At 49.8% G+C, this 27,102-nt stretch overlaps 1 protein-coding gene across 7 annotated transcripts in view; it reads right to left on the bottom strand.

Moving 5' to 3' along the window:
• The window catches only part of SMARCD3 (SWI/SNF related, matrix associated, actin dependent regulator of chromatin, subfamily d, member 3), an 81,460-nt gene that overhangs the window by 37,211 nt on the left and 17,147 nt on the right, over nt 1-27,102 (bottom strand). The window contains exon 1 of one of the 7 annotated variants that reach the window (XM_061586566.1): nt 19,079-19,608. The exons of 3 other annotated variants lie outside the window; for them this stretch is intronic. Coding sequence is in view for 3 of the 4 variants with exons in the window: in XM_061586561.1 (XP_061442545.1) it covers nt 17,003-17,080 (78 nt within the window). In the remaining variant the exon portion in view is untranslated. Of the gene's footprint in view, nt 1-17,002; nt 17,395-18,513; nt 18,617-19,078; nt 19,609-27,102 lie in introns of those variants that run through there. 3 more of the 7 variants (XM_061586562.1, XM_061586561.1, XM_061586567.1) reach the window with 3 other exon arrangements.

Raw genomic sequence — 27,102 nt, 5'->3', positions numbered from 1 at the left:
TGGAGACAGAGAAGTGGGTCTTCTTCACCACCCTCACTGCCACACATTAGGCACAGTTACGTTTTACTTGTGCCCAATCAGCCTCACAGCACATATTTCACCACTTTCACTCTAGCCATCACCCAGCCTGTTTCATTACCCTTGGTTCACTGATACACCCAGGTGCAACTGGGCTCCACAGTGCCAGACTCAACCGTGTTGAGAGCCTGATGCGTCTAGTTGTTCCACAGCGTGACAAGGGCTTCAACAGGGTCATCTGCTCCATCTACTAGAAACTCCCCTAAGGGAAGCCCACAACCAGGATCTGAGCACAACAGCACTCTCCCCACTTGCAATTCCTAGCAGCTAGTTTTCAGAGGCATTCTGACTCAGACTGTGGAGGCAGAGCAGACCCATCCTGGCTAGTAGCCACTGATAGCCTTATCCTCCATGAATTGGTCTTTCTTTTAAAGCCATCCAAGTGAGTGACCATTACTGCCCCTTGTTGGAGTGAATTCCACAGTGTGATTATGTGCTATGTGAACAAGTACTCACCTGTGTCTGTCCTGAATCTTCCAACATTCATTGGATGCCCATGGGTTCTAGTGTTATGAGAGAGGGAGAAAAACTTTTCTCTATGTACTTTCCCATGCATGATTTTATAAACTTCTGTCATGTCACCTGTGATTTGCCTTTACTATCAACTAAAAATGCTCATAGGGGAGTTGGTCTAACCCCTAGATCATTCTGGTTGCTCTTTTTTGAAACTTTTCCAGCTCTACAATATCAACAGTTTTTGAGGTAAGGTGACAAAAACTAGTATTCCAAATACAATTGCACCATACATTATCCCAGATTATCTCAGTCTGCATATGTACTGGAATTGTTTTTAAGATGTTTCAAAGATGTTTTTAAGATGTTTTTATTGTTTTACCACTTGTTTGCCATCCTGGGCTTGTTTTGGATGAAGGGCAGGATATAAATTTAATAGAAGAAAATAAATAAATATTAGATTTGTATAATGACATTATGAAGGCGGCAATTTTATTTTCAATCCTTTTCCCTAGCATGGACCCTGCACACCGGGTCAACATCTTCATTGAGCTGTCCATTTTGACTCTGCTAGTGAACCACACTGGCATCCTTCTAGCCCTGGTGTTACCATTCCTAATCTGTGGTATATACTTCAGTCAAACTTCTAATATTGTATTTTTAAACAACAGCCAAGCGTTAGGGAGCTCTGACCCTCCTGACTGAGCCTTTCCACTTCCTTTTCACCCAGTCTATAAAGAGCCATAGCTCAGTGGCAGAGCGCCTGCTTTGCATGCAGAAGGGCCCAGGTTCAACCCTGGTGGCATCTCCAGGTAGGACTGGGAGAGACTCCTGCCTGAAACCCAGGAGAGCCATTGCTGCCAGTCAGTGTAGGCAATACTGAACTAGATGGACCAATGGTCTGATACAGTATAAGGCATCTTCCCATGTGCTGAATCCCCTCATTTCTGGGGAAAGTTCCTCTTTTGAAGTCAAATGTGACCATGCTAGGTTTTCTTGGCAACTAACCATTGACATGTTTAATTTAATAGCACTATGGTCACTGCTTCCCATTGGTTCAACAACACTTACATCTTGCACCAGATCCTGGGTGCCACTTAAGATTAAGTTCAGGGTCTTTGCCCCTCTGGTCGGTTCCATGACCAACTGTTCTAGGGCACAGTTCTTTCCGGTATCTTGAAATTTTACCTCTTTGTCATCACTAAAATGCATAGGTAGACAGTCTATGTCAGGGTAGCTGAAGTCACCCATTGCTACTATATTTTTCTAGTTTGGATGCTTCTTTGGTTTAATTTTAAATCTCAAGATCTCCCTGAGCCTCTTGATCAGGGGGAGACAGAATGTCCCCACTACTAATATATTACTCTTGGGGTCCATTATCACCACCCATGATGATCCTGTGGACGAATCTGGCCCTTTGGGGATTTCTAGCTTGCTGGACTCAATGCCCACCACCTCCCGTACATCCTTCCCTGTCCTTCCGATACCATTTATATCCGGGGATAACTGGGTCCCACTCGTTCTCTCTGTTCCACCAGGTTTCCATTATGCTCACTATATCCATGCTGTCCTCTAAGACCCAGCACTCCAGTCCTCCCATCTCAGCTAAGAGGCTTCCAGCATTAGTGTATGAACACCTGTATACAATGTCTCTCTTCCAGTGTATTTGCAGCTTATACGTTGGCCTCTGGATTGCTTTCTTGTGCCCCTGCACTCACAATGCCTAGTTCTAGGCCTTATCCATTTAAACTTTCATCATTTAATGCTTTTATCCCATGGGGAAGATTTGTTCTGAACCAGATCCTCCTCAATTCCTGTCATCTTTCCCCAAGCAATCAGTTTAAAAGATGCTCTGCCATGATTTTAGATGCCAGCAGTCTGGTTCCATCCCAGTTCAAGTGGAGCCCATCCCTTTTGTATAGGCCAAGCTGGTCCCAAAATGTTCCCCAGTGCCTAACAAATCCAAACCCCTCCTCCAGACACATCCATGCAATGAGACTAATCTGTGCACAAAATGCTCAATATTTCTTATGTTGACTGTACTTAACATTCCCCCAAGGGGAATTTTTACAGTTGAAGAATTTTCCAGTTATGGAATTGAGGACTGGAGCAAGCAACAGGCCCAAAGACACCCACCCACCCACCAACATCTGGCACATGTTCACCTGCCAAGCCTCTGCAAAGCAATGTGCCCCTCTCTCTCCTCTCCTTCCATGCCATCATTCATTGCAGCAGGTCACTTTACATGGGGCAGCTTCTGAAAACTGTGCAGAGCCTTCCATTGGTGTGGATATCAGGGAGCAGCTTGCTTACTAACAAGAGCTGGATGAGACAGCACAGAGTACTCAGCCATTAAACTTACTGGGACATCTTACACTAATCACTATCACAGCCTCACCAACCCTACAGGGTTGTTCTGAGGATAAAATGGGAGAGAAACAGGTATGCTGCCTTGAGCTGCTTGGGCAAAAGATGTGACATAAAAGTAATTAAATAACAACAATGGCAATTCCTCTTTCCCTACACTGGCTGCCAGGTTGCCTTTGGCTGTGCTTCAAGGTGCAGGGACCCGCACCCCACTCCTTCCTGGCCTGCTCCTGGTCTCCACTGGAGGGCTGCCTTCGCTCTCTTCTTGCCCCAGACAAGAAGTGTGATCTGCAACAGCCCAACAGAGCAGGACTTTCTCTGGTGGTGAAGCAATTGTGGACACCTTCCTTCAAAATAAGAGCCCCCCCCCAACATTCTTGCTCCTCTATAACTTTAGGTGGGGGCAGGAAAACTTTACTCTGATAGGCACATGTAGCCTTGAGCAGTGGAACCGGCTGGTGTGGCACAGCACTAAGTATTTGGGTTTGGGCTGCTATTTTCTCTCTTTTTAATCTCAATGTGCATATTTTAAAATGTCCATTACTCTGTTTTTACTTTCATTTGATCCACCTTGAAAGTGTTTTCCCAGAAGGAAGAAGGGAGCAGTGAGCCTGGCCTTTAGAGAACAGAAGCCTCCAGCAAAACTAGCAGCTGGATAAACCAGAATCATGCAGAATCATTAGTCAGGAAGCCCTTCCCCTCCTCTCCATCTACCAACACCAGCCTCACCCACCGTTTGGCTGTCAAAGGGCAGGCTGTGATAGGTACACACAGGGAAAAGGCAGGTGCAGGAAACAGGTGCCTGGGCAGGCTGATGAGCACTTAAAGTGGACCCAGGGGGTGGCAGGGGGTGGAGGCAGAGAACTGTAGGGACCCAGAAGAGACAGCACAAAACTTTGGTTCAAGAATGTGGTTCGCCACATTCTTCCCTCTCTGCCTTCATCTCTGGTGCCAGCCCTGCCTGTGGCTCTCTGCTGCCCAATTGTCTCAAACTCCCTGGAGAAACTTGCTCCATCCTCCAGAGCTGCCTCTCGTGCCTGGGACGTTCTCCTAGAAGAGCCTCCATGGTACCACCTCTCTCTCCCTCCTGCCATATCCCATCTTTGCATGAAGGCTGTGGCATGACCCTGCTGTCCTCATCCCCAGACATGGTGAAGGGACAGTTCACATAAAGACAGTTGCCCACAGCCATCTCTTGTGGCTCATGCCTCTCCTGTCCCTCACCATTCTGCTCTATCCATCTTTAGATTGCAAGCACCCTGGGGCAGTCTTTTCTGCTAGCTTGCTGTAAAGCGCTGTTTGTTGGAAGTGGTATTTAGGAGTGTGTTTGCCCAGCTACAGCCATTCCTAGATCAAGACAGCCTGGACTCAGTTGTCCATGCTCTGGTGATCTCCCACTGTAATGTGCTGCATGTGGGGTTGTTTTTGAATATGGTCCAGAGGCTGCAGCTAATGCAGAATGTAGCTACTAGGACGGTAAGTGGGCAGCCCAATAGCAGCATGTGCCATTGGTCCTGGAAGCATTGCACTGGCTGCCAGGGAGCTGGGGGGCCCAATTCATAGAATCATAGAAGAGTAGAGTTGGAAGGGGCCTATAAGGCCATCAAGTCTAACCCCCTGCTCAATGCAGGAATTCAAGGTGTTAGTACTAACATATAAAGCCCTACATGGCTTCGGGCCCCATTACCTAAAACCGTGCATTCCCCCTTATAAGCAATCTTGGACCCTGCAGTTGGTAAGGGAGGCCTGCCTGATGTTGCCACCACTGGGAGCTGCCCAGCTGGTGATTACCCGTGACAGGGCCTTTTCAGTGGTGGTCCCTGTTTGTGGCACGCCCTTCCCAATGAGGTGCATTGGTCTCCCTCAAAGATTTTCAGAAGAAAGATAGAAACAGCCCAGTATAGCCAGGCATTTGATGGCTGATGCACACAGTTCCTGGCAAACTAAGATCACTGGTTGATATGTTTTTACCTGTTTTTAGCATTTTAACATGTTTTATTTGATGTTTCTGCCACCCTGGGATCCTTCAGGAGGAAGGGGAGGATATAAATTGAATTAATAAATAAATAAGCAAAGCCACCCTCCTCCCCACCCCACCATAATGCTGGAGAGAGGGAGGGATTGGGGCAGGAGCTTGATCCACCCTGGGAAAGAGACAGAGCTCCCTTTCAATGGAGCACACCTGTTGCAGCCACAATCCCAGCACCAGGGCAGAGCCTGGAGGGAAGCAAAGCCCACTCCAGCCAGCCAAACATCTCCACCACCGGCAGCCACTGACCCTGCAAGCTTGTGTCGCATTTAGAGCTGCCTGTTGCTGTCAGTCTGCCGTTCAGGCTGCTTCCCACAGAGACTCAGCTGCTGCCTGTCAGTCACACCAAAGACTGGTCAATAAACTCTAGAAATTAAATCACTGCAGACCTTCTTGCAGCTTAGCTCTTAAGTAAGACTTTTCAGCATCCACTGAAAATCCCCCCTTCAATTTTACCATTTGAGATTTGCTTTATTAAGCCCCAGGGCTGTTGTATGAAGATGCCAGAAACAAAAGCCACAAAGGGGTTCTCCTGACTGTAAGGGCACAGAAGCATCTTGAAGGTGCTTTTGCCAACTTTGCTGCCAGAAAAGACTGAGAAAGTGGAAGGGATTGGGGGGGGGGTTAGGCGAAGAGGTGGAAAGCCAGGGATAATGACCCAAGACATCTCAAGCAGACAAGACAGCCATCTGAACCACGTGAATTTTTACCAGTGGTTAAGGCACCTGGTGAGCCAGTGTGGTGTAGTGGTTAAGGTGTTGGACTTCAACCTGGGAGACCAGGGTTCAAATCCCCACACAGCCATGAAGCTCACTGGGTGACCTTGGGCCAGTCACTGTCAGCCTCAGAGAAAGGCAATGGGAAACCCCCTCTGAATACTGCTTACCATGAAAACCCTATTCATAGGGTCATTGTAAGTCGGAATCAACTTGAAGGCAGTCCATGTCCAAGGCACCTGAGTGATATTCTAGTCAGAGATCTGGAGGGTCTAAGCTCTAAGAGGGTCTAGATTGTGGAGATCATCTAGCCCTGGTCTGCAATGCAGGATGCAGCTGGACCATCCCTGACAGTTGCCCCATCCGGCCTCTGCTGAGATATCTCCAACACAAAACAACCTGTCCCTTCCAAAGGCAGCCCATTCCCACTGTCAAACAGCCTATACCGTAAGGATGGTCTACCAGAAATCTCCTTCCAGTAGTTGCACCCACTGAGCTTAGTCCTGCCCTCTGAAGCAACAGGGAACAAGCCTAGCTCCATCTTCGTCATGACTAAAAGCCCTTCAGATACTTGAAATGCGGAATCATGTCAGCTCTTAATCTTCTCTCCTCCACTCTAAGCACAAGGAGAGCCTGCAGCTGGATCAAGCCAAAGCTCCGTCTAGTCTAGCATTCTGAAACTACTTGGTTAGTAATTGTGGGGAGAGGAAAGAATGACATTTAGGTGACCATATCTGGGCTTAGCACTTCTAGGAGGAGTGCAATGTTCTTTCATTTATTGTCATTGCACATTAGGGAGATGTCAGAGATTTACAGTACAGGAGACAGCAATCAAGGTATTTACCAGGAGGTGTTGCAAATCAGTTTGCTTGCAAAGGGGTCTAGCTAAGTCCCTGTAACAGAGGCTCTCTTTCAACTTCTCCAGGCCAAACCAGAGCTTCCTCTCAGGTGTAAGCTAACATAGCAAAAGCTGGGTTGTTAGGGGTGCAGCTCTATCAACCATTCCTCAAAGGACGGTTTCTGGAGCCTTCACCAGCCTAGTTATTCTCTTCTGTACACAATGTGAAGCTCAGAACTGGATACAGTACTCCACCTGTGACTCACCCAGGACAGAATAGAGTGGAACTATCATTACTTGTCACCTGGTCACACTTTGCTTCCGTTAATTGCATCCATTTTTTTTAGCAGCAGCAGGAACTCATGTTCAGTTTGTGACCCATAAGGATACCTAGATCCTTTTCACACAAACTGCTGCCAGAACAAGCCTCTCACACCCTAGAAGTGTGTGCCGCACCCCCCCCCCATCATGATCTCTTTTGAACCCAACTATGCTATTGCCCATTAACAATAACTTCTGAACACAGATTTATTGTTGTTGTTGTTAGAGAGAGTCTACTGTGTTCTTTAAATGCTGTTGATCTCCAGAGACAGGAGGAGTAACGTTTTTGGACTGCCTTGCAGAGTCAGATTTGGGTCCATTGGGTCTAGCACTTTGTATCCAAGCATGACCTGACAAGATGACCCCCCTGGAAAGCCGACAAGTAGGGACAAAGTTGATGATCAAGCCCTTCAAGGCTCCTTCCTGTTCCCTACATCATCCTTCACCACCACCCTGTAATTCCTCCGTTTTGCCATGCCCTCGCTTTTTCTGCCTGTCTTTTGCTACACTCATGACCATTTTGCTCACCCATCCTGCATCATTCCCTGCCCTTTCAGAGATGGGGCATCCAGAAACACAAAATTTGTGTCAGGTAAGTATTTCAAATGAACAAAATGCCCTAATCTAACTAAATCCTTTCAGTGTGGCTTACACCTTCCTTAAAATTTCTTGCCACTGCTGAAGCCTTTCATACACTGAGTTGATGTTTGGAGACATGTTTGCTGAAACACTAGATGGCCAACAGTTTTCTGTAAAGGGCTTGGTTTAGGCACCATATTGGACTCAATGAAAGCTGCATCTTTTGTACAGAGATAGTGCTGAGTTGAGTCTGTTGCACAAGACTAATATTTCAATATCCCCTGCTTTCATTTCATAGTTCTCTTAAAGAAAGCATGTGGAGAGTATTTGACGGTAGGTCAGAAATTAAGGAGTCTTCTGGAGGCTCTGTCCAGCTGACAGGCCTCAAGGCCCTTCTCTGGTCCCCCTCCCCTCCCAATTACTCCCCTAATAGGACCCTTCTCTTCTGACAGTCCACCACCCTGTCTCACTGCCCCGGTGACCTACATATGCCACTATAGTCTTTAGTTCCTTGCCAAGGGATTACAAAATTGGTGTTTTGGAAGCAGAATCATTATGCAGTGCAGCAGCAAACCATCAACTCATATCTCTGTTCTCAGCACAGTATTTTGGCTTCCTTGGCATGGATTTTCCCCCTTGCATAAACAACTGAGTAACTTTGAATTGTGGTAGAACAACTACACATTACATACAAAGGTGTATAGCAAAACCTCTCAAGAGTTGACAATGAGGACATTGAACTTGTCAAGGATTATCAATACCTTGACACAGTCATTAACCAAAATGGAGACAATAGTCAAGAAATCAGAAGAAGGCTAGGACGGGGGAGGGCAGCTATGAGAGAACTAGAAAAGGTCCTCAAATGCAAAGATGTATCACTGAACACTAAAGTCAGGATCATTCAGACCATGGTATTCCCGATCTCTATGTATGGATGTGAAAGCTGGACAGTGAAAAAAGCGGGTAAGAGAAAAATCAACTCATTTGAAATGTGGTGTTGGAGGAGAGCTTTGCGCATACCATGGACTGCGAAAAAGACAAATAATTGGGTGTTAGAGCAAATTAAACCAGAACTATCACTAGAAGCTAATATTATGAAAATGAGGTTATCATACTTTGGACACATTATGAGAAGACATGATTCATTAGAAAAGATAATAATGCTGGGAAAAAGAGAAGGGAGTAGAAAAAGAGGAAGGCCAAACAAGAGATGGATTGATTCCATAAAGGAAGCCACAGACCTGAACTTACAGGATCTGAACAGGGTGGTTCATGAGAGATGCTCTTGGAAGTCGCCGATTCATAGGGAGTCGACTTGGAGACACATAACAACAACACAACAAAACTCAAGAGATGCTTGTGGTAAGGCAAAGCAGCTCCAGGAGGTGGCAGTTTGGGGTGAAGTGGGAGGAAGGTATCCTTTTCACTGCAAATCCTCACCCCAAGCTGTTCTCTCTCGCTAGAGGGGTTTCAGATACCTATCTGTACTTTCCTCTTTCAACAAGCCTTTTAAGTTGAGATCTATCCCGGTCTGCATCTGTGTCAGAATTGGTTATATGTTTTTTAATAATGTTTTTAACCCTTTTTAAAGTTGTTTTTAAATGTTTTTAATGTTGCTTGTTTTAATGTATTTTAAGATCTGTTTTTATGATGTTTTAAAGTGTTTTAGTGCTTTATTTGCCACCCTGGGCTCCTGCTGGGAGGAAGGGCGGGATACAAATAAAATAAATAAATAAATACATCTGTAAGGCCAAACATACAGCAGAGGCTCTACAAGCATGGGAATCCATGTTTGTTAAAAAGTCTTGAGCATCAAAAGAGCAGCCCTCAGTCCACCAGTGTGGAGAGAGGCCATAGGACAGCAACATAATGAAGGTGCTTTTCTACACATGTTGGTTCAACTCATTCATTCATTCATTGGCAATCACTCGTGGCTGGGTAAGATTGTCTTCCAAGATAAGGTCTTTAGCAGTGGGTCCGTAAGTGACTGTGGAGGCCAATTCTGGATCTACACAGCCTCCCACAGTGAGGACATAGGTTTCCAGATGGAAGATGGTTGCAATGAGTATTTGTTTGATGTGCCTTCTGCTTGGCTCGTTTATCCCATTCGCCCTGTATTCGTGCTTCTTCGAAGTCCACAGCACCTTTGATAATAGCCAACCTCCATTTGGGACATTCATGGGCCAGGACTTCCCAGTTCTCAATGTTCATGTTACATTTTTTTAGATTCGCTGGAAGAACATTTTTAAACCTCTTCTGCTGTCCACCGATATTCTGTTTTCCATCCTTAAGTTGGGAGTAGAGTAGCTGCTTTGGAAGACGGTGATCAGGCATTCGAACAACATGGCCAGTCCAGCGAAGTTGATGTTGAAGGATCATTGTTTGAGCACTGGTGGTCTTTGCTTCTTCCAATACGCTAACATTAGTCTGCCTATCTTCCCAAGTAATTTGCAGAATTTTCCGGACGCAGTGTTGGTGGAATTTTTCAAGAAGTTGGGAGTGGCATTTATAGATGGTCCATGACTCACAGGCGTACAGTAAGGTTGGTACTACAATGGCTTTGTAAATAAGCATTTTGGTCTCCCTGCGAATATCCCGATCCTCGAACACTCTACGCTTCATTCGGAAGAATGAGGAACTTGCAGGGCTCAGACGATGTTGAATTTCAGCATCGATGTCAGCTTTTACAGAAATATGGCTGCCAAGATAGGAGAAGTGAACAATGTTCTCCAGCATCACACCATTAAGCTGGATTGATGATGCTACAGAGGGACTAGTTCGCACCTGTTGATGAAGCACTTTGGTATTTTTTAATATTGAGAGCCCAAGTTTTCCATATGCTTCTGCAAAGACATTTAGAATAGTTTGAAGATCTTTCTCTGAATGTGCGGAAACTACATTATCATCTGCATATTGTTCTACGACAGAGGTTGACATTACCTTACTTTTTGCTTTCAGCCTACTGAGATTAAAAAGCTTTCCATCTGTTTGATATATGATATCCACACCAGTAGGAAGTTTCCCCTCAATAAGGTGTAGAATCATAGCAATGAAGATAGCAAATAAGGTAGGAGCAATGATGTGTCCCTGTTTTACACCTGATCTGACTCTGAATGGATCACACTGAAAGCCATTGTTATCCAAAACTGTTGCTGTCATGTTGTCATGCAGGAGTCACAAAATATTCACAAATTTATCAGGGCATCCAGTTTTCAGAAGGATGGTCCAGAGAGCGGTTCGATTCACAGTATCAAAGGCCTTAGTCAGATCAATAAACGCCATATATAAAGGTTGATTCTGCTCCCGGTATTTTTCTTGAAGCTGTCGTGCAGTGAAGATCATGTCCACTGTCCCTCTGGAAGGGCAGAAACCATTTTGAGATTCTGGGAGGACATCCTCTGAGATCGGTAAGAAGCAATTTGCAAGGATTCTTGCAAGGATTTTACCTGAGGTAGCAAGAAGAGAGATACCTCGATAGTTCCCACAATCTGTTCTATCACCCTTCTTTAAAAGGGTGATGATTATGGCATCCCTAAAGTCTTCCGGGATCTCCTCCCTCATCCAGATTTTTTCGATGAGCTTATGAAGTTGTTGTGTAAGTTCAGGCCTACCTTCATTAAAGACTTCAGCAGGAATCCCATCAGGTACACTAGCTTCATTGTTCTTCATTTGATTGATGGCTTTACTGACTTCAACCAAATTAGGGGATACTGCAAGCTCATCTCTAGTTTGTTGTTGTGGAATTTGTGAGAAGACCTCACCAGCCACAACAGAGTTAAGATTAAGGAGGTCATGGTAAAGCTCTTTCCAACGCAGTGCAATAGACTCTTTATCCTTAAGAAGTTTGGTACCATCCATTGAACATAAGGGATTTGCACCATGATTTGTTGGTCCATAGACGGCCTTTGTGGCATTAAAAAAGCCCCGTGAATCATGAGCATCTGCAAAGTGCTCGATTTCTTGAGCTTTCTTTATCCACCAGGCATTCTTAAGTTCTCTAGTTCTTCTTTGGACCTCAGCCTGTGCACTGGCATAGCTTTTTTTCTTAGCAACACAGTTAATGTTTTTCTGCCATATCTGGAAGGCTTTTGTTTTCTTGTCAATGATATGTTCAATCTTACTATCATTCTCATCAAACCCTGATGTTTCTTAGTTTGGTATCCAATAGTTTGTTCACATGCTGCAATAATGGATGTTTTCAGTTTAATCCAGTGTTCCTCAACATTTTAAGGGAGTTTCGTAGGTAGATGTTTCTTGAGAGTTGTTTGAAAGCAGGCTCGCTTAATAGGATCTTGAAGGGCATGGATGTTCATTTTATGCCTTGGTGTTCTTCCTTGGAGCCTATGTTGAGGAACAATATTAATGGCCATAGTGGATCAAATTAATCGGTGATCTGTCCAGCAGTCATCAGCACTCGTCATGGCCCTAGTGAGGAGTACATCACGACAATCTCTGGCACGGACAATTATGTAATCCAGGAGATGTCAGTGTTTTGACCAAGCGTGCTTCCATGATGTTTTAAATTTATTTTTCTGGCAAAAGAGTGTGCTTGTAATAAGATTATGCTCTGCACATTCAGTCAGAAGTAGAATTCCATTCAGGTTGCTATTGCCAACTCCTTCTTTCCCAATGGTTTCTGGCCATACATTGAAATCACACCCAACTCTTGCATTGAAATTGCCCAAGAGGATAATTTTATCCTCCTTAGGTATCTCTGATAAGATTGTGTCCAGCTGGTTATAAAATTTTCCTTGATGTCTTCATCAGCATCTAATGTTGGTGCGTAAGCACTTACAATAAATAGCTGCCTGCTGGTTTGGGCAAGTTTTAACTGGAGTTGAGAGTCGTTCATTAATAGGAACTTCTGATAAGAGCTTCACAAGATTATTTTTAATAGCAAAGCCTACTCCATGTATTCGTCGTTCTTGTTCTGGCAGTCCTTTCCAGAAGAAGGTGTAACCACCTTTTTCTTCCTTCAGTTGTCCTTCTCCTGCTCTTCGAGTTTCTTGGAGTGCTGCTATGTCAATATCAAAACGTCTCAACTCCCTCACGATGATGGCAGTCCTGCGTTCAGGATGTTCACTATCTGTATTGTCCAGCAATGTCTGTGTATTCCACATTCCAAAGTTCAATTGTCTTTTGCGACCGCTAAGTGGTGACCCCACTGGATGCAGTAATCCAGTCAGGGAGAGAGAAGAGGCAGACTATGTTTAGGGCACCTTTTCTAGCCCCCTCCCCATACGCGGTGAGCAGAGTGGATCCTGAATAGGACTGCTCAGTTGTGGATATATCTGCTGAACTACTCAACTGCCTCAGTCCTTGAGCCAGGACAACTGAGTCTGTATCCACCGCCCATGTGCTGGTCCATGACTAGGGGCTTCTGGATTTCACAGTCCTGCCCCCGTCACCATTCGCTGATCACCATGAGACTTTTGGTTTAGTTTGGTTGGAAGACGCCTGTGCGTGAATTTGTTTTATGTGGGGCGATTGGTGCACGACGATCAACACACAATCTTGACAGAAAAAGGCTTTGATCCAATGGCATGGATACCACGACGATTGGAAGTCTTTTATCTGCTGCAGCCTTCATCTGCCTTCACAGCCGTTGTAACATACACATTGTTATTCTCCGCCTGTTCTGCCATTGAGTTCTTTCTTGGATTGTTCTTTGTTTGGTTCCTCTCCCAACGGCATCACTCACAGGGTTCATTGGAACACGCAAGCCCACTCACCACTACAAGGTGACGATCCAGCGAGGATCCTCCCCCCCGGTTCAACTAACAACATTTTCATTAAACTCACCACTGCTACCTAAGTTACTCCAGCCATTAAAGATTAGGACACACCCAACTAGAATTTTAAAATATGATGAAATAACAAATTCACCCTTCTGTTCAGCAGAATCCAATTGTCCCAGGTCCTTCAGAGACAGCTCTAGAGTCTCCTCTTCCCAAAACTGCATTGGTGCAAGTGCTGGGAGATTCTAGAGCAACCGGGAGGAAGAATCTGAGGAGAGTGGGAGATGGGGAAGGCCAAGCAAGGAGGGAGGGAGGGAGCCAAGCAGCACCGGAAGGACCTGTGGGCAGGTTCCTGTGGCTGTATGCCTGGGGAGCAGCCAAAGCCGAGCAGGACCTGGGGATGGACCAAAGGCAAGCAAACTGTGGGATCTGGAGGAGGGACTGAAGGGGTGGAGGTGATGCGCAGCATCCAGGCTTAAGGCAAGGGGCTGGGAGGAGGGCAACCATTTCAACATTTTCCAGTGTTGAATCCAATGACCATCCTGAGTTGCCCTGAGAGAGTTTTTGCCTTTTGGATGATCAACGCATTTCATTTCCATCTCAGTAAATGACTGGATGCCTCAGCACCCTTTTCATTCTAGAGGCCACAAAGAAACTGAAGGTGATGTCTGTAATGCCCACAGTGGAGGACAGGATTTCTCTGCCGGCAGGTAGACTGACTTTTCTGGCATGTGTCTTTAGAGGAAGACCTCTTGCCACAAAGGATGATCAGGAACTCCACAAACCAACTGCTGCTCTGGTTGGTTAAGACTCTCCACAAACCCATGTGATGCGCCGACAAGCCTCAGGACTGACCAGCCAGAGACTGACGTCATCCACAAAAGACCAGCATCCCATCACTGGGCAGCTCTCTTCATCTGATGGCTTCTTCCGTCAGGAATGTTCACCCCCACAGGGAATCCACCAGAAGCACCACAGGTCACAATACTGACACCGTCCCACACCTGCTGCTCCAGGGCCCAGCAACACTTTTGAATCCCAGAAGAGAGCTCAGGACTGGAAATCTCCATCTAGAACCTTGGGTCTACAGGAGGGTCCCAAGTTCTGTAGCAAAAAGGCTACAGAAAGGCTCGCTGAAACTTCCTTGAGGGGACAACATTTGGGGCTTTTTAGTTTAGAGAAAAAGCAAGTTAGAAGTGTCTAAAATAAACATGGCATGGAGTAGATAGAGAGAAGCTTTTCTCGCTCTCGCATAACACTAGAACTCATGGACATCCAATGAAGCTGAACGTTGGAAGACGCAGGACAAGCAAAAGAAAGGACTTAATCTTCACACAGCGCAGAGTTAGCCTACGGAACTCGCTCCCGTAGGAGGCACTGATGGCCACCAACTTGGAGGTCTTTAAAAGAGGATTAGACAAATTCATGGAGGATAGGGCTATCAATCGCTCCTGCTCATGATGGCTGTGCTCTGCCTCCATAACTAGAGGCACCATGCTTCTGAATACCAGTTGCTGGAAACTGCAGGAGGGGAGGGTGCTCTTGCGGTCAGATCCTTCTTTCAGGCTTCCCATAGGCAACTGAGAGCAATTGAGAGCCACTGTGGTGTTGGACTAGGACCATGGAGGTCAGGGTTCAAATCCCCACTCAACCATGAAGCTTGCTGGGTGACCGTGGGCCAGTCACAGTCTCTCAGCCTAATCTACCTCACAGGATTGTTGTGAAGATAAAATGGAGAAGGAAGAAAACCATATATGCCACCTTGAGCTCCTTGGAGGAAAGGGGGGAGATAAAGGTGATAACAAACCTGGTTGGCTGCTGTGAGAACAGGATGCTGGACTAGACGGGCCACTGGCCCGGAGACTCTTCTTGTATTCTGATAACATTGCAGACGTGTATAAAAATATGCCTGGTGTGGAGAAAGGTGTTTTTCTCCCTCTTTCATTATAATCCTAGAACCCAGTGAGCCAGCCAATGAATTGTATTAATTTACATACTGCTTACATGCCAAAATGGCTTCTAAGTGGTTCAAAATAAAAAAAAACTATTATAAATTACATATATAATTAAAATACACAATAAAACAATTCCATCAAAACTTTTAAAACATCCATAATTAAATGTTATAATAAAACAAGCCCATTTAAGGTGAAAGGTGGAAGTTTCAGGACAGACAACTCACACAGCAGTTAGTTAAGCTATTCAAGTTTGGGGCATCAGTCTACTTGGGATTTTTACTAGAACCCTAAGATCTACAAACAAGAACCAGGAGCAAAAGGCAGTTGGGGAGAATTTAAACAATAGAACATGAACACATTCTAAGCTGAGGGAATTTGTTCTTGGTACCAGAACTGAACGGAGTCCTTCGCACAAAAGCCCACCCCTGCGGAGCTTTTGTCATTTTAGCAGCCTAATTTAGGTGGGACGTCTGCCCACTCATGAACTCTGACGTTGCTCCCTCAAGAGGCAGTGATGACAACCTGGACAGCTAGGTTGGTGGAAACTAGGGAGAGGGCATTCTCAGTGGCGGCCCCCACTCTCTGGAACTCCCTCCCGTTCGATCTTTGACATGCCCCCTCCCTGGATGCATTTCGCCGAGCATTAAAAACCTGGCTTTTTGAACAGGCCTTCGGGACCTCCGGGGTGGGCTAATCTTTATCAATATTACTGAATGCCCGTTGTTTATACACTGTTTTATGATGCTGTATTGTATTTGCTCTGTATTTTAAATTGTAATTTTACTGGAATTTAATTGTGTACGTCGCCTAGAGTGACTTCGGCCAGATAGGCGACACAAAAATTAAATTATTATTATTATTATTAATATTATTAGAAGGGGATTAAACACATCCATAGAGGACAAGGCTATCCGTGGATTCTAGCCATTGTGGCTGTGTGCTACAGCCCCCCCCATATCAGAGACAGTGTGAGTCTAACTGATACCAGTTGGTGGGGGGCCACAGGAGGGGAGAGCTGCTTGTGGGCTTTCCTTAGCAGGCCTCTGGTTGCCACTGTGAGAGCAGGATGCTGGAGCAGCTGGCGTCCTTTGGCCTGTAGCAGCAGCCAGGCTCTTTTGAGGAGGGCCACTCTCCTGCTGCGCATGAAACTGAGCTCCCGGGGTGCTTTCAGGTCAAGGGAAGTGTTCAGAGGTTGCCTGAGAGCCAGAGCAGCCAAGGCTGGCTTGGTGGTAAGTCAGTAGGCAATGCGGAGAGCTTCACATCCCTGCCAGGCCCCTTCAGGTCACAGCTGCTGAGAGCAAAGGGTGCCACGAGGAGCTCACCCAGGGGTACGTTCTGGATGCCAGCAGACAGGCCAGCAACTGCGAAGGCCTGAAATGCCGGGAGGGGGCGACCCAAGTGGTGCTCTTGTTAGATATGTGGAGCGTGCCACCTTCCTCCTCCCGACACGGGCGGACCCCGAAGGCATCTTGCTCCTCAGCAGCCTCACGCTCGCCTGCCCCTTTCCGAAAAAGGAGCGCCGGCTGCCCAGGAGAAGTGACTTGGGACAATAGTGCTGGCGAGCCGCTGCGCCAGCCGGCATTCCTCCTCGCGCCTAGCAAGGCGACGGAGGAGCGCCAGAGTCTGGCACTGCGGTTGCGCCTTCCGTTTGGATCGAGCAAAGCCCGCCTGGAGGAGACAAGGGCCGGGCACATCGCTGGCGCCCGCCCACCGCCCGCGCTCGCCAAAGTGGCGCTTAACCGACCCAGTGTGGTCCGCTGCGCGCACCTGCTTCCAGGCATCAGGCCGTGCCCCCCGCGTGCACGTGCGGGGGGCGTGGACCCCCCTTCCTCCCTACACATGAGCGCGGACTTGGGCTGCCCGCTTCTCGCCAGGCCGGCCTTCCTTCTTCCCCGCAAGGCAGATCACAAACTTTCTCCACTCACCACCCCATGGACCAGAAACTCGAAAAGTTTGCTTTTCGTCGCCTTTCGCGCTCCACCAGTGACTTCCTCCGCGGCCATCGGGGTCGGCTCGGCTCTGCTCCGCCTCCCCTCCTCGCCGCCACTTCTCTTCTGTCTGTCTGTCTGTCCCGCCCCAGCCCCCGCCCCTGCTTGCTGTCCCACTCGATGCCTGCCGTGTTGCCCGTTCGACCGCCCGCCGGCTCTTTCGTTTTCCTCCTCTGCCTTCTCCTCCAACTCTCTCGCCGTCTTTCTTTCCTCCGAGCCCTGCTGGGCGCTCCGCTCACACTTCTAATAGCGCTGCCGGCCGACTGGGGAGGGGGACCCTACAGGGATCCCGCGACGGCCCACAGGAGCTGCCGAATTCCTGCGCTGATAAGACGAAAGGAGTCTGGGCGCCTCGCCTCGCGGCGTACAGAAGAGGAGACGAGGGATGAGCCGAAGGGGGCGCGGGAAGGCAGGCGAGCGAACCAGCGAGCGAGTGAGCGATCTCCTGGCCCCGGCGGCGGCGCCCAAGCGCCGCCCGCCGTCCCGTTTTGCGTCCCCGGTGGCAGCCTCTCCGCGCAGCGCAGGATTGACCCACGTAGCCGGGCGCTCCGTCTGACCGCCACGGGTCACACAATGACTTCCCGCCGCGCCTCTCCCTTCGCCGCTTTCAGGCCGCATCCCCCGGGACCCCCTAGGCAGCCCCGCCACCGAGGGAAGCGATGGGAAGGAACTGTCCTCTCCCCCATCCATCGGAGACGGGAAGGACCAGAGGAGGGCGCGAGAAAGGCCTGGCGGCGAGGCTACCCCCTCCACGTAATCTCGGGAAACGATGACACCAGATAGACTGTACCCCCCTTCCACACAGGAAGTCACTTATCCTCCTCCCGGCATATTCGACTCTGAGCGAGAGTCCCCTCCCGTGCCCGCCCGCCGCTGTCCGGTCCTGCCCCGCCGAGGCGTTGGCTGGGAATGGAGAACCGCCAGCAGGCATCTTCCGGGGCGCGTCTCCCAGGCAACAGAGGCCGTGTTGCCAGGCAACGGGCAGGGCGCGGTACCCAAGAGAGGCTCCCTCGGTGGCCGACACAGCCCCGTCAGGAGCCTGCGAACAAGGCAGGTGGGTCTCTCTGGAGGCGGAACATGCGAAGACAGAGCAGCGTGTTCACACGTGCAGAAGGGGCAGCCAGCCGACCACGGGGAGCCCCTCCTGGCCTAGACCGAGGGTGGATGGCGGAGCCCTTTCCAGCCTTCTCCGTGACTCCCGGGGAGCACCCGTGACCGCTCAGCCTTCCTGCCCACGAGTGCAGGGGAGGGGAGGAGGAATATTTCGGGCTGCATTGACGGAAACCCCCTTACGACCCCCCGGCCGTGCCCAAAGGCCCGCCACCGACAGGACTAAGCGGGGGGGGGACAGGCCGAGAGCAAAGCATGAGCAGCCTCCGCCCCCCAAAAGGCCGGGAGGCTTCTCACAGACCGACTGACCGACCCCCCCTTCCTCCCCCCCCCGTTACCGGGCTCCTCCCGACGGGGAGGGGGCGCGTGGGGCGCATGCGCAGCGCTGCCTTTTTTCTCTCCCAGTGAAGGTCAGCCGAGGGACTGAGGGAAAGGGGGCGGGTGTTAACTCCTTACGCGCCGCTGAGCGCAGCTCTCGCCCGCCACGGGCGCCGCTCCCTTCCCGCTGACAGCCTCGCCACCCTCATTCAGCTGCGCGAGCGCCCTCTGATGCAGCTCTCCCCCCGCCCCGTCGGACAAGGGTCGCATACGGGCTCGGGAACGTGCTGGATGAGTGCGAGAGGCTCTGCCGCCGCCCTCGGCTTCGCCTGCCCCGCTATACCGCGGAGTTCGCAGAGTCCGACCGAGGCTAGCCCTCTCGCTACTTCCGCGGGCGGGCTGGGGCCCCCGCGGCGGCCGTTTCCCCGAGCCGAAAAGACGCTCTTTCCCTTCCGAGTCGGTAGGAAGCAGCGCCGTGAGCGAGGGGCGCTTCCCGAGCCCCCTCCCCCACGGGTGTCCAGGAGGCCCGCAGCTGCCCTCGGACTTCGCGGCCGTCGCCCCTCGCTGAGGAGAAGGGGCACTCACTGGATGGAGATGCGCGCGCTCCCTTCTCCGACGTGGCCCCGGCGACAGGAAGGCCAGCTGCCGGTTCTGCTGGTGTCACCGCGCCTGCAGCGGCCGCCCTCGGAACGTTCGCCTGGATAGCTCGTGGGGCGGGCGAAGGCGCCGATCTCGGGTCCCCGGCAAGAGCTCCTGCGCTCGGAGGCCCGCTCCTCTCGCCCCTGGGAAGGTACAGGCGAGCAGAAGCCCGGCACCGCGGGCACGAGCCGAAGGGCACCGCTCCGGCATTCACAGAGAGGACTGGCGGGGGGACGCGGAGGGCCCCTGCGGCGCGCCTCGCTGAGTCGGAGGCCTCCGGCCGGGTCAGAGACCACCTTTTGCTCAGGCTCCCCAGAGCGCCGCGCAGAGGGGCCGCGACCTCCTCTTTCGCCCGCCCGCTCGCTCTCGCCACAAGCGCTGCCCGAGAGACTGCGCCGGGTCCCCTCGCGCCAATGTCTAGCGGAGAGGCCGCTTTCCGTGCCAGGAGGCTTGTTCTCGGTCCCGGATCCCCGCGGCTGGCGCAGCACCAAACGCCCCTCCCAAACCGTTCGTTCAGGAACCAGCCCGACGCCCCGCGTAGGCCCTCCTTCCTTTCCGGCCGCATCCGTCGTTCCTACTCGCGCCACTCGTCGTCAAGGCCTGGTTTGCCTTTTCTGCGAGAACTGCAGCGAAGCAGAGGCCGCCCGCTGGGTGGGGAAGAGCAGGCGCTCCCGTAAACCAAGCCCACTGCAGCGCCGCGGACAGAGCGAGCGGCCGACCACGCCGAGTAAAGGCCCCCCGGAAAACGCCCAGGCAGTCGGCACATGCTCTGCCCCTCAGGCCTCCCGTCGGGAAAGACCAGGGAGATCCTCACTCTGCCCACTTCCACCAGAACTGCAAGGAGAAGGCGGCTGTCACGCGCTCACCATCCTCCTGGTCTCTCTGAAGGAAACCAGGAAGCCGTCCAACAGGCAGGAGCAAGGCCATGCCCCCTCCCCCACCATACAGGGCCCAAAGCGGCACCCGTCACACTGCCGTCTGCCAGCCGTACAAACACGTTTGCTAAAAAGGTTTGGCTGCCCTCATTCCCCAAAGGCTGCCCCCACTTAATAACGGGTCTGTTTCAGCTGCTTCTCTTGCTATGGGAGGCATGCTGTGCGTGCGCCTTCCTTGCTTGTTTCCTCCAGGAATGTTGCAAAGCTGGGTCTCTCCTGAGTGGGTGTGCAGGCACTGAAATGGCAAATGCAGCTCAAGAGCAGTATCCATTCTGAGCTGGCAGAGGAGGGGATCTTCTGGGCCGAGAGCAAGGGTTCCCTGTGCAGCATCAATTGTGTAGAAGCCAGAGTCCATGCCAGGGGCCACTTGACTGCCAAAATGAAGGCGTGGCTACCTTGAAGGAGTGTTGTGCAGTTCTGGTTTCTGCACCTCAAAGAGGATATTGGAAAAGGTGCAGGGAAGGGCAGCCGCAATTATCAACTCCCCTATCAGGAGTAGTTACAAAGTTTGGGGCTATTTAGTTCAAAATAAAAGGTTGGGGGAAAACAGAAGGATATAAAATGATGCCTGGTGTGGAGAAAGTGGTGAGAGAAACCTCTCATGATATACCAGAATGCAGAGAGATCCACTGAAGGGAATATAGGGAAGTTTCAGCACAGGCAAAGACAGGACTCCGTCACCCACAAGATGCCGCAATGGCCACCAACCAACCTGAATGGCTTTCAAAGGGGAAATCAGACACATTTACGGAGGAGGAGGAGGCTGTCTATACCTGGTCTGCCTCTGAACACATTGCTGGGAATCACAAGTGGGGAGAACACTGCTTTTGCACTCGGGTCTGGCCTGGGAACGTCCCAATGTGGGCAAGAGGTTGCAGGCCTAGATGGGCCCTCCTTGGTCTGATGCAGCTGCTGCAGGGCTCTTCCTCAGCAGTGTGGTGAGATGATCATCTCAAGCCTACCCAATCTCAGCCTTCAAGTCTCCGTATGTGTGTTTAAAACATCGTAAATGCACTGAAGGAGAAATTGGCATGAAACCCAAACGGAAAAAGTAGCATCTTCACTACGGTCTCCAGATCAGTCTAACCACAATTCCTTCTCTGCTGGCCGACTGGGATAGGTGTGAAGTCAGGCCCCTGTTGTCTTTCTGCCAAGGCTCCCTAAAGCTGGTGCAGCACAAACGTGCTTTGGTTTTTTGTGCCCCATGCGGTGCCCTATCTTCTTCCCTGACATTGATCTTGCACACTGCAAGGCAGATTATACAGGGAGGGGTAGGAGACGCAAATGGGGTTCAAGTTTCTGTCTCTTTGCTCAAGGCTCTTTGGGTGTCGTGCTCTGACTCGCTCTTGGTTCTTGGTTTTTGACCTCTGGTGCCCTCTGCGCTCTGGCCCATAGTCCTAGTGCCCATCAACCTGAGCCTGTTCCTGCGTGCCTGCCCACCTTCTTTCTTACAACCAGCCCTGGGGGCAGCATTGCCTACCTCCGCCTTGCTTGGCCAGCGTAGAGCTCAGCAGGGAGGGAGACAAAACTGGACTGAGGGCTCATCCAGATGACTGCAAAGTGTGTGACATGACTGCTTTGTGTTCTCATTATTTTTTGGTCGTCCTGATGACGCTGAGCGCAAAGCGCGTTTTCGCACGGTTAAATCCGCTTTCGCACAACCGCGGAAAATGCGATACACTTTTTAAAAGCGTGAATCATCCGCGGTTCCTTCGGCCGCTTGGACGCAATACCGCGGATTTAAGAGATGACGCTGTTGCATGGGCGGTCCTGGGGCGGTTCCCCAGTCCCCCTCCTCTTTTCCAGCCAATCCCGTCCTTTGCACGTTTGCGCTTGTGTGGAAACGTCGCCCGGGAAAACGTGGCCAATCAGTGCTGTTGGATATACTGCGCAGGTGCAGAAATGCAGGTTTGCGCAGAAGCAGGAAGTCATGGTGGAAAAGCTGTTTAACCGTTTTGGATTAACGTGATTGCAGAAATGCAAGAAAGCATATTTGTGAAAGCAGCAGAAGGAAGGGGAAACTGGAAGGGGAAACACAAATCACTTTTGCGCCCAAATTATGATGTACTTGCAGGGGCTTATAAATGGCTGCAATAGGGAGTGTTTGGCAAGCCGAAAAGGGAAATATCCAAGAAGCCGCTTGCTAAATGGAGTAACTTTTCTGCTTTACCACGAATGCGCATTTCTGCGAGACTTGCCAAGCAGATATGCTGCTATAGGTGCTCTGTCACAGAGCTATAGCCTTTCGCCCATAGCAACGGAATTAGCTGCGATCCTGACTTATGGCTAACTGTAACCAGAGGGAGTGTTTGGCAAGCTGAAACGGGAAATATCCAAGAACTCGCTTGCCAAATGGAATAACTATTCTGGTTTACCACGAATGCGCAGTTCTGCAAGACTTGCCAAGCAGACATGGTGTTGTAAAGTGGGGGACACCGTAACCATAGGTGTTGTTTGTGTGCGATGAGAAGCTGGGTGGGCTGTGGCGTGTTTTCTCTTTTGTAGCCGTGCAGCCTCGTAAGCCGCTTCCCGCTCTTGGGGCACCCCCCATCCCCAGATGAGTGGCTGGACAGCTTCCCCTCTCTCTGCTCATCAGCTGTGAATCGGGTTTGTGTGAGGTACTTTGGCGGGAGGTTTGAATCCCCCGAGTGAATTCCTTGTGCTGCCCGATCCCGGCTCATCAGCTGTGAAGCAGGCGTGCTCACGGCTTTTAGGGGGGAGGTGCGAATCCCCTGCCTGAGTGGGTTCTTTGTGCTGCCCGCTGCCCTTTCATCAGCCACCTATGATTTTGCCCAGGGCCCCACAGGCTACGGGAGGACTCGTGGCCCCCTCCTCCAAATTCGGTTTGGGCCATGACCTCCATTGCGCCCACAGGAAATTCAAACTTTCACGCTTCCGCGTTCAAGCACGCATGTGCAGAACTGATAGCAGTGGAAGGGGAGAGGGGAGCAGACGTCATATTTTCCCAACGAATCGGAACATAGTGGGATGTGTCGGGGGCATGGACAGGAAAAAAGCGAGAAGATGCCGCATGTTCGGGCTGCGTGTGCGGCCGGTAAAAAAGCGTGTTTTTAATATCAGCAAAAAGCGGGAAAGGAGCGGGAAAAGGGGCAAGTGAGGACTCTCAGCTGACAGAGCAGGTATGGAAAACCTGGATTATCCCGCTCTGTCTGGATGAGCCCAGAGTGTGCTCTGCCTGTCTTCTGGTCCAGCGCTACCTGCCGTTGGCCCCCGTCTTCCACTCTACCTGTCCCCATAGGCACCAGCCCCCACTGGGCACAAGGCTTCTGTAGCCTGAGGCAGCTCACAAAGCTGGTTGTGACCAGGGCCAAGAGCTACTCAGCTGCATGAACAGCCTCCCAGTCCTGGGGAACTTGCTATCCAGGGCAGGCAGGCAGGCAGGCAGGCAGGCAGGAGGATCAAGTGGGGAGTTTGCCAGGGAGAAGGCTGGAGGGGAGTCCAGGAACGGAGCACCCCCGCCAAGAGGGATCCAAGCAAAAGGCAAGAGTTCCTAGAGAGAAGACAGAACAAAGCACTTCTGGCAAGGTGGCAGGAGGCCGAAAGGCAAGATAAGAAGGAAGCATTCTGCATCTTTGGAGCTGTGCTGTTGATTCCAGGGTCTCTGTTCTGGAGGGCTACGATTCTGCACCTCTGGAACAAGACCAGCTGCCCCAGGCTCCACAGAACATGAAAGATGACCCAGAGGCATGGAAAGGATCCTGCAGCCACCCCAAGAAGGAGGAGGAGGAGACCTGTGGTAGTAGATGGTAACTCCCTACTGAGAGGGACGGAGGCAGCAGTGCACCAAACAAGCAGGTTTTTGTGGGAGCCGCGCTGTCTCTTTGGTGCGCATATCCAGGGTGTGACAGAAAGCTTCCCAAGACTCATCAGGCCCATTGACCATTATCCCTTCCTGCTAATCCATGTGGGCACAAAGGAAATTCCTCTGTCAACAAGCCTTTAAAGTTGAGACCTTATCTCAATTTGTGTTGGAATTGTTTTTTTAATATGTTTTTAAACCTTTTTTTTAAAAAAAAACGTTTTTAACCTTTTTTTAAAGATGTCTTGAAACCTTTTTTTCAAAAATGTTTTTAAAGTTGTTTTGTTTTAATGTATTTTAAAGTCTGTTTTTATTATGTTTTAAAGTGTTTTTAGTACTTTTGTTTGCTGCCCTGGGCTCCTGCTGGGAGGAAGGGCGAGATATAAATCAAATAATAAAAGAAAATAAATAATAATAATAAATAAATAAATTGCTGATCACTATTTTGCAAGTGACTATGAGGTTGCAGATAGGAAATAATAATAATAAATAATAAAATTTTATTTTTGAGTCGCCTATCTCGCTGAATGAACGGCCACTCTAGGCAACGTACAAATAGCATAAAATACAATATAAAAACAAGGACCGTAATCAAAAGTAACCGAAAGTGGAGGACCCTGGGCCACAGGTGTTTTCCTCACAGAGGGAAGAATGATTTGCTACACAGGTGGCATCCTTGGGAAAGGTTTGGATTCTTGGATCATGGCCTGTGCTTGTGTGGTGAAGGACATCTGCGAGAGATGAGCTGTACCTCAGGAGGACCAGAAGGAAAGTGTTAGGTGGGATTCTCAGAAGCCCGATCAGGAGGACTTTAAATTAAGTCCTGTAGGGGATGGTGATGAAATCCTAGAGGGGAGCAGGTCTGCTGCCCTGCCCTGGGGGAAGCCCATGAGGGAAAGAATGAACCCTGTGCAGGTACCCACCAGTATGCAAGGAAAAGAACGAAGGTTGTGTTCTCCCTCCACTGGCAGAGGCCGGATCCCTCTGAATACCTGGACTCGATGCTGGGAATCACATGAGGAGGCTGCGTCTGCTGCTGCGCCTGCTGCACTCGGGTCACTCCCAGGCTTCGCACTGGGGCATGAGCTGGTTGGCCCCTGTGGGAACAGGATGCTGGGCTTGGTGGGCCCCTTTGGACTGATCCAGCTACATGGCTCTTCAGGTGTTCTCTAAACAGTTTGTTAGGGCACTATAAGGGTGTTTATCCTGTGGTATCCTATGCTCTAATCAATGCAGAGGTACATGGGAAGCTACTTCATACTGAGTCCGACCGTTGGTCCATCTAACACAGTACTGCCTATTCTGACTGGCAGAGGTTCTGCGGGATTTCTGACAGGAGTATCTCTCAGCCCTGTCTTGAGACACCATGGGTCAAACTGGGACCATCTGCATACAAAACAGGTGCTCTGCCAGTGAGGTACGGCCCTCCCCTAAATGCACAGTGGTGTGGTATGGGCTGTCATCTTACTACAGGAAAGCAAATTATGACTTCAGTCATTACTGACACCTGGTGGGATGAGACTCATGGGAGGAACGTAGGAGCCCAGCATCCTGATCTCATGGTGGCCACCCAGATGGAGGCCCAACAGCAGGGCCTGAGTGCAAGAGCACTCTCCTCTCCTGCAGCTCCTGCAACCGGTTTTCAGAAGCGTACTTGTGGCCGGGAGCCATTGATAGCATTATCCTCTCCCACGAATTTGTCTGATCTTCTGAATGCAGGGAAGTTGCCCACAAAGGAGCAGCAACCTGCAGTAGGAATCCACTTGCTTATCAGCTGAGGAGGAATCGTTCTGTGTGGTTGCACCACCTGCTCTCAGTTGGGGAGGAAGGAGATGTAGCATCTTCTTCCCCCCTCCAAACATAATTTTCAACAACAACAAAAAAACCATAGCTCTGCCTACTGAATAACTTTGGGGATGGATCCGGGGTGGGTTGTCTCATCTTCAGGACAAGATGGATTGGCCCTCCTTCAGGCCCACAGATCAGGGCAAAGAAATGGAGCTGTGCCCTGATGACATTGTGCATAACATGGAGAAAGTGGATTGAGAAAAGTTCTTCTCCCCGTCTCCTAACACTAGAACTCCTGGACATTCCATAAAGCTGAATGCTGGAAGATTCAGGACAGACCAAAAAAAGTACTTAATCTTCATGCAGGGAATACTTAAATGATGGAATTTGCTTCCATAGGACACCCCAACTTGGAAGGTTTTAAAAGAGGATTAGAAAAATTCATAGAGGATAAGGCTGTCAATGGCTATTTTTTATTATCGTTATCATTAAATGTATTACCCAACTTTCACCAAAAGGTCCCATGGTGGGTCACAATAAAGTAAAATACAATATTAAAAACAGTTTAAACCCAATTACATTCACAACAAGAGAGGGTCCTAAATATATCTATCTCAAGTGTCAAAGGCCAGAGCAAAAAAGTTCATCTTCAACATAAGTTGGAAGCTGTATAGCAAAGGTGCCAGACACACCTCTGTGGGGAGGGAATTCCACAATTTTAGGGGCTGCCACAGAGAAGGCCCTCTCCCGGGCCACCACTCCAAAAACCTCTGAGGCAGTGGAACTGCCAAGAGGGTTACGGATCTCAGCACCCCAAAAGGTCTATAGGGAAGCAAGCTGTCTTTCAGATATTTGAGGCCCAAGTAATTTAGGGCTTTAAACATTAGCATAAGCACCTTAAATTGGGCCTGGTAATAACCTGGCAACCAGTGCAGCTGTTTTAAAATGGGTTATGTAATAATCTGGCTGCTGCATTTTGGACCAGCTGAAGTTTCAGAGTTGTCCTCAAGAGCATAGAATCATAGAAGGGTAGAGTGGGAAGGGGCCTATGTGGCCATCAAGTCCAACCCTCCGCTCAGTGCTGAAATCTAACTTAGAGCATATGCGACAGGTGGCTGTTCAGCTGCCTCCTGAAGGCCTCCACCACTGGAGAGCCCACCACCTCCCCAGGTCTTTGGTTCCTTTGTTGTACCGCTCTAACAGTTAGGATCCTGCATGTGTGAGAGAGAGCAGGGCTTTGTCCTGCTCTGCATTGTGTGAGGGGATCAAGTTTTTCCTGAAGTTCATCTGAAATCTGTCTTCCTGGAACTTCCTGTCCTGCGCTCTGGGATGATCAAGAAGAGATCCTGGCCCTCCTCTGTGTGACAACCTTTCAAGTACTTGAACAGTGCTATCATATCTCCCATCAGTCTTCTCTTCTCCAGGCT

This window comes from Rhineura floridana, chromosome 10, assembly GCF_030035675.1.
Source record: "Rhineura floridana isolate rRhiFlo1 chromosome 10, rRhiFlo1.hap2, whole genome shotgun sequence".
Lineage (NCBI taxonomy): Eukaryota > Metazoa > Chordata > Lepidosauria > Squamata > Rhineuridae > Rhineura > Rhineura floridana.
The sequence above is the reverse complement of the archived record's forward strand: the minus strand, read 5'-3'. Positions and strand labels throughout refer to the sequence as shown.